Source organism: Trichechus manatus, unplaced genomic scaffold (assembly GCF_000243295.1).
Source record: "Trichechus manatus latirostris isolate Lorelei unplaced genomic scaffold, TriManLat1.0 scaffold00133, whole genome shotgun sequence".
In the NCBI taxonomy this organism is placed as follows: Eukaryota; Metazoa; Chordata; class Mammalia; order Sirenia; family Trichechidae; genus Trichechus; species Trichechus manatus.
In genome coordinates, this window is record NW_004444069.1 from 6016279 (window position 1) to 6029451 (window position 13173).

The 13173-nt window shown below is 42.4% G+C and overlaps 1 protein-coding gene across 1 annotated transcript in view; it reads right to left on the reverse strand.

The window, feature by feature from the left end:
- The window catches only part of CLSTN1 (calsyntenin 1), an 82647-nt gene that overhangs the window by 6912 nt on the left and 62562 nt on the right, over nucleotides 1-13173 (reverse strand). Inside the window, exons 9-12 of the mRNA XM_023739397.1 lie at nucleotides 8716-8878; nucleotides 3253-3410; nucleotides 2498-2646; nucleotides 2049-2275 (exon numbers count right to left, since the gene is read on the reverse strand). Of these exons, the coding sequence (XP_023595165.1) occupies nucleotides 2049-2275; nucleotides 2498-2646; nucleotides 3253-3410; nucleotides 8716-8878 (697 nt within the window). The remainder of the gene's footprint in view (nucleotides 1-2048; nucleotides 2276-2497; nucleotides 2647-3252; nucleotides 3411-8715; nucleotides 8879-13173) is intronic.

Sequence of the window (13173 nt, forward strand, 5' to 3'; positions counted from 1 at the left end):
TTAGAACAAGTCCATGAGAGCCAAAGTACGACCTTGAATATATCTCACCTGAATTTAGAAACCATCTCAAGAACAGATTTGACGCACTGAATACTAATGACCAAAGACAAGACAAGTTGTGCAAGGACATCATACATGAAGAAACCAAGAGGTCATTAAAAAGACAAGAGAGAAAGAAAAGACCTAAATGGATGTCAGAAGAGACCCTGAAACTTGCTCTTGAATGTCAAGTAGCTAAGGCAAAAGGAAAAAATCATGAAGTAAAAGAGCTGAACAGAAGATTTCAAAGGGCAGCTCGAAAAGACAAAGTATTATGACGTGCAAAGACCTGGAGATAAAAAACCAAAGGGGAGAACACGCTCAGCATTTCTCAAGCTTAAAGAACTGAAGAAAAAATTCAAGCCTCTAGCTGCAATACTGAAAGATTCTATGAGAAAAATATTAAATGACTCAAGAAGCATCAAAAGAAGATGGAAGGAATACACAGAGTCACTATACCAAAAAGAATTGGTCAATGTTCAATTATTTCAGGAGGTAATATATGATCAGGAACTGATGGTGGTGAAGGAAGAAGTCTAAGCTTCATTGAAGGCACTGGTGAAAAACAAGGCTCTGGGAACTGACGAAATACCAATTAAGATGTTTCAACAAACGAATGCAGCGCTGAAGTGCTCACTCATCTATGCCAAGAAATTTGGAAGACAGCTACCTGGCCAACCGACTGGAAGAGATCCATATTTATGCCTATTCCCAAGAAAGGTGATAAAACCAAATGTGGAAATTATCAAACAATATCATTAATACCACACGCAAGTAAAATTTTGCTGAAGATCATTCAAAAGCAGCTGCAGCAGTACATCGACAGGAAACTGCCAGAAATTTAAGCTGGATTCAGAAAAGGACTTGGAACCAGGGATATTACTGATGACATCAGATGGATCCTGGTTGAAAGCAGAGAATACCAGACAGATGTTTACCTGTGTTTTATTGACTATGCTAAGGCATTCGACTGTGTGGATCATTAACAAATTATGGATAACACTGCAGAGAATGGGAATTCCGGACTTAACTGTGCTCATGAGGAACCTGTACATGGATCAAGAGGCAGTCGTTCGAACAGAACAAGGGGACACTGCATGGTTTAAAGTCAGGAAAGATGTGCATCAGGATTGGAGGAAGACTCATTAATAACCTTCGATATGCAGATGACACAACCCTGATTGCTGAAATTGAAGGGGACTTGAAGCACTTACTGATGAAGATCAAAGACCACAGCCTTCAGTACGGATTACACCTCAACATAAAGAAAACAAAAATCCTCACAACTGGACCAATAAGCAACATCATGATAAATGGAGAAAAGACTGAGGTCAAGGATTTCATTGTACTTGGATCCACAATCAACACCCATGGAAGCAGCAATCAAGAAATCAAAAGATGCGCTGCACTGGACAAATCGGCTGCAAGAGATCTCTTTAAAGTGTTAAAAAGCAAAGATGTCACCTTGAGGACTAAGGAGTGCTTAACTCAAGCCACGGTGTTCTCTAATCGCCTCATATGCATGTGAAAGCTGGACAATGAATAAGGAAGACTGAAGAAGAACTGACACCTTTGAATTGGGGTGTTGGCGAAGAATGTTGAATACACCATGAACTACCAGAAGAAAAAACATATTTGTCTCGGAAGAAGTACAACCAGAGTGCTCCATAGAAGCAAGGATGAAGAGACTATGTCTCACATGCTTTGGACATGTTATCGGGAGGGATCAGTCCCTGGAGAAGGACATCATGCTCGCTGAAGTACAGGGTCAGCAAAAAAGAGGAAGACCCTCAACGAGATGGACTGACACAGTGGCTCCAACAATAGGCTCAAGCACAGCAGCAATTGTGAGGATGGCAAAGGACCGGGCAATGTTTCGTTCTGCTATGCAAAGGGTCACTGTGAGTCAGAACCAACTTGATGGCACCTAACAACAATGGGGTTTCCACTGCCCAGTCTCCAGCCAGGGGGAGGGAGAGGGAGCCAATCCCACCTGGAAGGGCTGTTACCTGTGGGGTCCTCGTCATCATCCCGTTCGGGCTCCACTTCTCTCGTGATGGTACTGATGATTCGAAGCTCAGGGAAGAGAAACACCCCCTCTGAGCTTTCAAATTCGGACGCCGCCCGAGCAAAATGGTGGATGCCACTCAGGCTGATTTTGGGCTCCTCCGGCTGCAAAACCATCACATAGCCATCCACTGGGGGGATGGAGATGCAGGGGGCCTCACTGAAACACCTGCCAGCAAGAAAACACAGGGAAAGGGAAGGTCAGGGCTTTGAGGACCACACAAGGGGAGAAAAGAGAGTGGGCATCTCAGGACATAGATCCACAGGTCACAGGCAGCATTCAAATCTTTCAAACTTGTGGTGACAAGGGATGGTCCACCTTTTCTTACACATTTTTTTCCTCAGGTGTCAATGCACTAAGACAGGTTTATTATTAGAAATTCAGACATACTTGACCGTGCTGGTGATTTTGAGTCTCCGGATTCCAGGAGTGGGGAACTGGCGAGAGTTCAGGTAGGAAATATGCTGCATGGCCTTATCCAACTCCCCAATATCCTCGCCCTCCAAGGTCAACATGGACTGACTGGGGTTTGCTTGGATCTGAAATCATGCCAAACGAAGAGAGGAGAGGAGTAAGGTTCCATTTTCAGGAAGCTGATAGCTATGAATGCTTTGGCAAACAGAGGATTATCTTGGGAATCAACCTGAACTTATAAATTGAAAAAGAAAAGCTAGTAAAATTCCAGTGAACAAAATCTTCTTTTACACGATGGTCATATCTAAAGTTCAGAAGAAATACAACCAGAATGCTCCTCTGAAGTGAAATGGTGAAACTTTTAGCTTGCTTACTCTAGACACCTCCTCAGGAAAGACCAAATGCTAGAAAAGGACATCACAGACGGTAAAGTAGAGGGTCAGCAAAAACGAAGGAAACCCTAAATGAGATGGTTTGACACAATAACCACAAATGGATTCAAACACGCCAATGATCATGAAGATGGAGTAGGACTGGGCAACGTTTCGTTCTGTTGTACATGGGTCACTGTGAGTTGGAGCCGACTCAGTGGCAACTAACAACAACCCCTAAAATGCAAACCTAACAACCGCAGATTACTTCCTTGTCCTGATAGCCTCCGTAATTTGTGGTTTAAGAAGTTCATCAATGCCAGGGAGATATATGCTAATCGACTCCATGGTTGGTATTACCTTCATGCCTTTGCCGCTGTCTTTGGGGACTTTCAAGTCCAGCCCCTCTTTGCAGGTATATAGACAATCGATCACCTTCTTATCCGCAAGTTTCCCAGAACGGATCGTTAGGCCAGCCAGATTACCTCGGAAAAACTGGGTCATGTGCAGGTCGCCACCTTTGGGACGGGGAAAAAGCAAGAAGTTACAGGAACAGCTAGAGCCTCCTGCTTCACTTTTCAACGTGGTGTTACCAGTGGTAGCAGCTGGATGTATGGACATGCGGGTTAGTTCACACCAAACCCTGTTAGCCTTGCGATCTACATGGAGGCGCAATGAAGAAATTAAACCATTGATGATCATGCACATGGCCTGGAGAACAAAGGAATCAGGGTCCCTCACCTACGCCTGGAAGCCAAGAGGTCCCATGAATGTCCCCTCACGTGCAGCCACCCCCTGGCAAGGACAGGCTGCACCAGCTCCATCACCTGGTACAGAAGGGGCACTTCCTACACTATCAGCCCTGGCAACCACTCCCTTCTCAGCCAGCTGTCAGCACACTACGGCTGCTCTTCCTAGCTGAGCAGACTTGGGGGATGTGCACAAATTTGGGGATGATCTTAAGCAACCATGATAGGAACATCAAAGTGCTACTTAAAACTGTCTCCTGCTCTTCAGAACCTAGCATCGAGGCCTTGCAGACCATCTGAGTTTGCTGAATCGCATCCTTCCTATCTCCTGCTACTGAGGCTAAATGGGGAGTAAAGATGTTCAACAAAAACCAAAAGCCAGAAAATAGGCCTTGACAGACTATGTCACAGAGCCCGAAACAGGTGAAACTAAACCTTGTTCTTAAGCTGATGGAAGACGAGAAATGAATTCTTAGCAGCTGGTCTCATGTTCTGATGAGGACCTTAGACCTTGTACGTCATTATTAGGGGCTGAAGTTTCTAAGAAACATATATTTAAAATCAACATCAATCAAGGCAGACTATCTAGAAGACTATCAAGCCTTTCCTGTCTTGTGGTTCAGCCCCATGAGAACCACGAGGTGGGTAACAAACCTGTCCTGTGAGATGTCAGAAGGGAGCCTCATGCAGTGGGATCAGGGTAAAATTTGATGAGAAAAAAAAATCCCATTAGTGCAGTGCATTAGTAAGCAATGTGCCCTCACTGTAGCTGGGATCCGAGTGGGTGGACGGGATCCCGTGGGGCAATGCGAAGCACAATGCAGAGATACACAAGGCAGCAGCTCAAATGATGTTGGGGGTCAAAATGCAACCTGGGCCACTTCATGCACAATGTGGAATGAATCAATGTCTCTTTAAAGGAAACGTAAGAGTGAACTGTAGGGAAAGCAGTCCAGCAACCTGCAGAGGTCACAGCCACTGGCTCAGTCTCATTGTCATTCTCAAGTCCTGAATACTCTGTAGAAAAGCAAGACAAAGACAACAGAAAAGCACCAAGAGGTTAGGGTCTTCTCTGGACCGGGAAAACTGGTTTAGAAGCTACCAAATACAAACAGAAATATGAGGCCCCCTGTCCCTCTTTGGGACAGACTCCACCCAGACGCAAACTCGTACTTGATCACCTTTTCCCAGAAGTGTATTTACCATCCCCATGCATCTTTGTGTTTTCTTTTATTCTATCTTCCCACATCCTCCTTGCCGAAACATAGGTGCAGAGGCAGCAGAAGGCAGTTTCGTCTCCCACGGTCTGCCGGACACTTAGGAGGCCCGGAGGCGCACTGGTTAAGCGCTCTGATATTGTACTGGAAGAATGTACCCTAGGGGAAGGAGCCCCTCCCTGCCCAAGTGCCTTTAGTGGTAAGGTATATGATTAACTCCGTATGACTGCATGCTGGCAACACTTTATCTTAGATCCCAGAAGGAGAAGGAATGTTCTTCCTTTGATGCCATCAAGGCTGGGGACAACAACCACAGGACCATCACATACCGTGATCCCAGACTGCATCAAAGGGTACCTTCCTCTTCTTCCCCTTCCACTTTTCCTATGTACCCCAGCATGCAGACCCCTCTGGTATATAAGCCCCAGGTCCCTTTAGTCCTTTGTCTTTCACCTACAACACATCGAGGGGCTATGTGTGTGTGGAGGTTACTTCTTTGTCAGTTCACCCTAGGATGAAGGCCAAAGGGAAACCAGGCTGAGATGGAATTTTACCCTCTCCTGTCCTAAATACCATGAAAGTAATAAAGCCTATGGAAACATCACCGGGTAAATGTTAATTATTTGCTGAGAGCTATAGCCCTGCACAAACTTACTTTCATTTTTTACTCTGAACTTGCTGCAATATGTTAGATTCAAAATCAGACAAAGAAAAGCCCATACACTGAATTCACTGATACCACAACCTGTGCTACTGAGGAGGATATTCCAAGAAAGCTGACCGCTGCCGCCGTGTACCCGTTATAGCCAACACCAAACCTTGGACCCACGGGAGGCAGGACGGTTTGTGCAGACAGTGTAGGTAGCTCATGTTGGTGCCCAAAAAAGCCTGGTATATGGTAAACATGCGAAAGTACATATTGTTTAAAGCCCAGCACAAGTTCACATCTGTCTGCATGTCAACTTCTAAGTGACAAAGAAAAGCAGACATTTTTAACCACTTTCTCTGAAGAGGGAGGGAGACTCAGAGGTTAAGGAACTCGCCTGAGGGGACTCTAACCAGCTGTAGCTCCTGGCCAGCGTTCTAAGTACAAGGCCATATTGAAAAGGCACATTCCCAATGGCTGAGGATGGCGCCTCCATTTTTTGGATCATGATTTAGAAGTCCTTCTCCTCTCATGGCCCCAAAGCTCAGGCTCCCCCAACCTGCTGTTGCACCTGCTGGGCTACACTGAAGTGGGGACACACTTCAGGAGAGGCCGAGGGTGTGCACAGGTGTGTCTGGAGCACCCAGCTCACCGCCCACCTCCACACCCAGCCCTCCACACCCAGCATGATTCCTTTCTGACACACTGCGAGAAATGACTTTCCACTCCCACGGAAATGAAGCTGCCGCCTTTAGGCCAGGCACTCTGACAAATTAACAACAAAAGTGGTTTCCACTGAGAGGAAGAAAGCTCTCCTCCCTGTTAACCACAATTTAAAGAATTCTGTTTGGTTGGTTTGGGAATTTAGGTGGATTTTTCTGGAAGAGATGTCAAGAGAGCCGAGGTAGAAAAAGGTTAGAAGATGAAAAGGCACTGCTATTTGACAGCAGAGACTGTGACATGTACAGAAATCAAAGAAGGCAGGGTGCTTTATTTTAACCAAAGCAACAAAGCTCTCAGAATGTAAGAATAACTTTTAGGCTTACATTTTTATGTATTTATTTATCATCCGGAGATTACCGTTTAATTTGGGAAGCAAATTTGAACTGAAAATTTAAGAACATCAACTAAGAAATTCCTTGGTCCCTACGAGTTTATCCCTCTCAGGTTCCATTTTCTCGTGGATCAACTGCCACAAGATTTAAACCTGGGAATCTGCTGAAGAGGTTCACTCTAAAATACTGTCTTATTCCTTTTCATTTGAAAGAATCCTCAGGAAAATGATGAAATTTAATTCTCCTAAAATAAGCAAAGCTGCTGCCTTGGAAATTAGGCTCTTTCATAAATTTCTAACCTAACTCAAGGTAGATTTCTTTCACAAGGAGAACAAAATACTCAAACAATCTACTAGCAAGCCCATGTCCTGACTTGACACAAGACAGAGTCCATATAGTCAGGGAGGGGGCAAGAGTGGGTCCGTGACCTCGTGGAGAGGATGACGGGTCCGTGGATTTGGATGGGGAAGATTACACGTTTAATCTTCACTGACTTCTGAAATTTAGCATTTCCCTTGGTTGTAAATGTAGGCAACAGATCGCAGTAGTATTAGCAGTAACTGTGACTTTGACACCAATAGAAATCACAGGTGTTTTCACATCATGCTATAGTTTTCACAGATGTCACAAAACATTGTTTATGCTCATTACTTGGAAATTTTGGTAGTTATCAGACCTGCTGCTGAATCTGTTTCTTTGTTAATAAATCAGTACACACAGGTAGTCCCCGACTTATGACGTATTAGAGTTACGATGAACCGCACTTAACGACCGTCTGTTGTTTTTTGGGTTTTTTTGTACATCTTATCATTAGTTAATATGTAGTACACACAATGATGTAGCGCATAATTTGCTGATGTTATCATTCACATATGTCTACTCACAGGTGTTCAAAGATCAGATTTATAAAGATACTGATAATAAAAGGCAGTAATAATGAAAACTCAAAAAAAAGATAATCGACTTACACCAGAACCGACTTATGACAGAGTCGTCGGAATGGACCCCTGTTGTAAGTTGGGGACTACCTGTATATTGCAACTTCACAAGTTTATTCTTTTAGTATTTTGATAACTATATTGCCTTTAACATGTGTTTTACTGTTCAGATTAAAAAGAAATTATTCTGAGAAGGTGTCCATCAGCTTCCTCAGATGCCCAAGGGGTCATCCATGGTACAAAGAGGGTTAAAAGATTCTGGTGCGGTGGTTTAGAGCTGGGCCCTGAATGCATGGGCCTCATGGGTTCAAATCCTAACTCTGACTCATCAGCCATGTGATAGGTTACTTTACTTCTCTGAGCCCCAGCTTCTTCAGTTGTAAAATTGGAATAAGAATAGTTTCCAGCTCTTACTGTTGTTGTTGTGTGCCATCGAGTTGATTCCATCTCAGAGCAACCCTATCTCATACAGTTATTGAAAGGATTAAATAAGATAACATATGTAATCCACACATAGCCAGCTTTACATTTTACCACTTAATAAGCACAAAATAAACAGTACTGGAGCAGTGGTGGCTGACATCATATCCTCATTTGTATTTTTCTGAAATCTATGCCTCTCACAAACTCTACAACTCACATGTGGGAAAGGTAATGGTTTCCCCAGTTTGCACTAATTTTTCCAAAGGGCTTGGTAACATAGTCTTTGCACTGGAGATTTCCACGGAATCCCCTCCAAACTTATCAGCAGTTGCAAAAGGTCAATAGATCCTTCACAGTGGTCCCACCAGGCTAACAAGCTCTAAGCACTCTGGAAAAGTCCTCCAGGTCTGAAGCACAGTTGTATTTCTGTGTCCCTTAGAGATGGTCTTTTGACTGTTGCCTCTTTGCCCTTGCAGACTTTTCAATAAATAATTTATAAAAGTTCCCCGAATTGTAGGCTTCCTCTGTGCAATGCTCCCTCCTAGGTGCCTGGGACAAGTGTGGGTGTATTTCAGTCCTATGACACACCTTCTGAGAGCTCATCAATAGAACTACACTAGACCATGGTGTCAATGGTGTTCCCAAAAAGGCTACACACAGGTCAAGGAACGAAGAGACAAAGGAAAGGAAGAAGAAGGATGTGAGGTCCTCGTGACAGTCTGTTTCCACCAGTATAGTACAAAGACATGTTTTAATTCCTGACACTGGGGGAAGGGGAGTTGTCGATAATGTTACCTTGCCAACAAGCTCCAACCACGAGCTGAGTCTCTATCTTGGATGGATGAAGTGGGTAATCCTCCATCACAGAGAAAGGCTCATGAGAAACGCCGTCCAGGTAGAGAGTCACACTTGGGAATTCCACATTGAGGACGTAGTGGTGCCATTCCTCATCGCAGACCTACGAGAGGCAAAGAGATGGGTCAGGGGCGTGAAAGGTCAACCTTCCCTCTCGTCCAGAGACATAACAAAGAAACTCGTACAGTTGGACATGAAAAACAAGTCACCCATAATGGACAGCTGTCTTCTTGAAAGGACTAAGAGATTTAAAAAACTTTAACAACAAACTATCGTGCAAACACATCTCACCTAAAAGGGCCAAGGCAACAGAATCATTTCAAACCGGGACACACGGCTCATTCATCATATTATGGAGGCCCAAGAAAGGAAGCTGCCCAATTCTCTTCTGCCAAGAACGTGACACCAAAAAATTACCTATTTTTTGCAGGCAGGAGATCCATCCACTAATAAACAGGCTAGCTTAGCCTGCCAACTGACCATTCCTCTTCTCGAAAATTAAAAGCACCGTGAATCTCAGAATAAGGCACACTGTTGTGCATGCATCTTTTCTCAAATCAAAGCTGAAGATCCAAGTAAATATGAACATACAGCTCCGATGGTACGCCAAAGTAAGTGGAATTACTTTCCTATCACAAAAGAACATCTCACTAATATTTCCTGAGCTATTAAAAGAAGGGGTTGGTCTGCAGTCTCTAAAGCCCCTTTCAGCTCTGACATCTCCTGATATTTGGCATTTAGAGGAAGAGACAGATGCTCAAGAACAGAGAGGCAGAAAAAGAGACAGTGTGTGATGCAATTCTTTTAAACATATATATATGTAATTGTGCTTTAGGTGAACGTTTATAAAGCATATTAGTTTCCCATTCTAAAGTTTATACACTAATTCTTCTGTGACATTGGCTGCAATCCCCACAATATGTCAGCACTCTCCCCATTACCACCCTGAGCTCCCTATTTCCATTTGTCCAGTTTTCCTGCCCCTCTCCGCCTTCTTATTTTTGATTTTGGACAGATGCTGCCCTTTTGGTTTTATAAAGATGATTATTCTAAGAACCACTTTTCTCACGGGTGTGACTGTTTATTTTGCAGGCCTGTCTATTATTTGACTGAAAGGTGATCTCCAGGAATGGCTTCAATTCCAAGTTAGAAGGGTGTCAAGGGCCACAGTCTCGGGGGACTGAATTTAAACATATGTCTAAAACGATATATTGCTTAAAATATATTTCTTGCTGTTTATATTTAAATTCCAAAGAACTGAACCAATGAGAAATAGAGAACTTGAACAGATCACGTACATCAAAACAAAGAAGAAATTATTAAATGAATACCCACAAAAGAAAAGCAGCAGCTCCTGATCATTTTATTAGAGAAAAAATTCAAACCTCTAAGGAATAATTCCCATATTAATAAAATATTTCTAAATAAACAAACTGCACACGAATTCACTTTTAAGACAGATAAAACCTCAGATTTAGCTTAAGTTTCTCTTTAAAACAAGCTCTGTAATATAAGGTCTTTCAAAAGCAATTTACATTACACCCCCAGTTTTTAAAGAATTGAAGGTTTTTACAAGATTAGCAAAGTAATACTGTATTTAAATACCAGAAGTATGTGGTCAAAATTCACAAGCATATTTTGAGAAAAGATAGCAGTAGAATCAGTTCAGCTTTCTAATTTCTCTAAAAACAGACAGGATGGTTAGATAGCAAAACTAAAACCCACAGGCATCTACAAGACTTAGCGACAAAGTAACCCCATGAACTCTGAAATGAGAGTGGGTAGGGACAAACCAGGAGAGCTCCATGACCCATGTGTGTTAGCATCTGTGTGGAGAAGGTAGAGAAAAACAAGAAGGCCTCTAGTGGATCTGTGGAGAACAGCAAAGGAGGCCACAGGTACCCACTGGAAAATGCCAGACCAATTTAAGGCACCAGCTGAAGCTGGAAGGGATTGATTTATGGGTGAGTACTAAGAAGCCAAAGGAGCCCTAGTGGTGCGGTGGTTAAGCGCTCGGCTGCTAACTGAAAGGTCAGCAGTTCGAACCCACAAGTTGCTCCACAAAAGAAAGATGTAGCAGTCTGCTTCCATAAATATTACAGCCTTGGAAACTCTATAGGGTAGTTCTACTCTGTTCTATAGGGTTGCTATGAGCCAGAATAGACTCAATGGCAACGGGTTTGGTTTGTGTTTTTTTTTTAATTAAGGAGCCCTGGTGGCACAATAGTTAAGCACTCAGCTGCTAACCAGAAGGCTGGCAGTTTGAATCTACCCAGCGGCTCTGTGGGAGAAAGACTTGGCGATCTGCTTTCATAAAGATTATAACCAGAAAACCCTATGGGGCAGTTTTAGTCTGTCAAATAGGGTCGCTATGAGTTGGAATCTACTTGACTGCACCCAACAACAACACTAAGGGTTTGTCATAAAATTTGAAGGGACTGAAGCAGTCTGGATCCTCTGAACCCTCAAAGCTACCTAGGCAAAGCTTCCTTCCAAGACAAAGGCCCACAGAGGAGAAAATGCTAAAAATAGAATCAAACAAAGGAGGACATGGGGACTAGGGACAAGCAAAAGGTCTAGAGAAAAGAGCAGAGCAGACCCAGGAGCTGCTGGAGGATGTCAAGCCATTTTTTTTTTACACTTCATGAAAATAACAGAAAGGGGAGCTCAAGAACCAGAAAGCAGAGACCCATCTCTCTCTTTTGAAAGCATAAGGTAAATTAATTTAATGAAAAAATGGGGCGGGGGGGGAAGGATCACAATTAAATCCCATACAAACTTTTTATAAGGAAAATAAGATCCCTGAAGATAATGGGACAAAAAAACTCCTTGCCATCGAGTCAATTCCTACTCATAGCGACCCTACAGGACAGAGTAGAACTGCCCCACAGGGTTTCCAAGGAGCACCTGGTGGATTCGAACTCCCGACCTTTTGGTTAGCAGCCTGAGCTCTTAACCACTGTGGAAGACAACGGAAGCATGCCTGAAAGTTATGCCTATGAAAGAATTGAAAACCATAATCTAGTATTTCAAAATAAGCTAAAAGACATTAAGAAAATGATACAAAGTATAAAAGAACATAGCTCATAAAACTTTCATCCAAACTACAATAAAATGTTAAAAAAAACACACACACACACAGTTCATAATTACAGCAATTCAGAAATGAAGTGACAGAACCCAGGAAAAGAATTAAATAGAAAAATGACAGATACAGAAAACAGGTAAAGAACATCCAACGTAAGATGAAACGAACCCCCAAAGAAGAAAACCCAACCAATGGAATAGAATACTAAAAATTTTAACAATAATATTAATAATAATAAAAACTTCCCTGAAATATCACAATGTTTGAAACTACATACTGAAAAAACATACAGCATGTCTGGGAAAACAGACTCAGAACAAGTAAGACATTAATAAAATTGACTCTAAAGAAGGGAGAAAAAAAATTCCTTTGGGCATCCAAACAAACAGGCCAACTCTCTTAAAAAGGAAAGAAACTTAGGCTATTGTCAGACTTCAATAGCAACATTTTATGTCAGTAAACAACGGAGAAATTATTCTCCTTTCTTGTAAATCTTAAATATGAACCCGAGATTTTATATCCAGCCAAACTGGCCTTCAGTATAAAGGCTTACTATTAAAAGCATGTAGGAACTCAAGAATGATTATTCCCACACGTCCTTCCTGAGAACACACTTCGTACAACCAGAATGACCAGTGACACTGCCACAGGAGCTGGTGGCACTGAGCATCAAGGCTGCTTAAGTCACTAAAGAGAAACAACCAGACGTGTGCCTCCTGATGGAAGAATAAAACCATCATCCTCGAAGTAGTCTTGCCAAAACAAACACACAAATCTGAATCTGATCAAGGCTTTAGATCCCACTACCATTTTATAGGATGTAAAGAGGACAGAGGATCATGTCAAATAACACCACAGGGGTGCAACCAGACTATGGGAAGCTCTACAGGACAAAAAGCCTGACTTCATCACCAAGTAAATTGCAAGGAGCAAAGAAGAGAAAGAGGAAATCTATAGATTTAAAAAAAAAAAACAAACTCGAAAGGCTTACCAAGCAATCACAATGGCGGCCCTTATGTGGATCCTGATTCAAACAAACAAATTGTAAATACAAAAACATTTATGACATAATTTAAAATTTGAACACTGACTGGATATTTGATACCAAGGAATTACTGTTAATTTTTTAAGATTTGAAAAGGGTACTGTGATTATTATCTTTTAGAAATACATAATGATATATGTACAAATAAAAGTTATAATATCTGGGATTTTCTTGAAAATTATTAACAGGGGAGTTAAGTGGGTAGAAGTAAAGACAAAATGTGATTGACAGGAGTTGTTAATTGTTAAAGCTGAGTGAGGGGTAC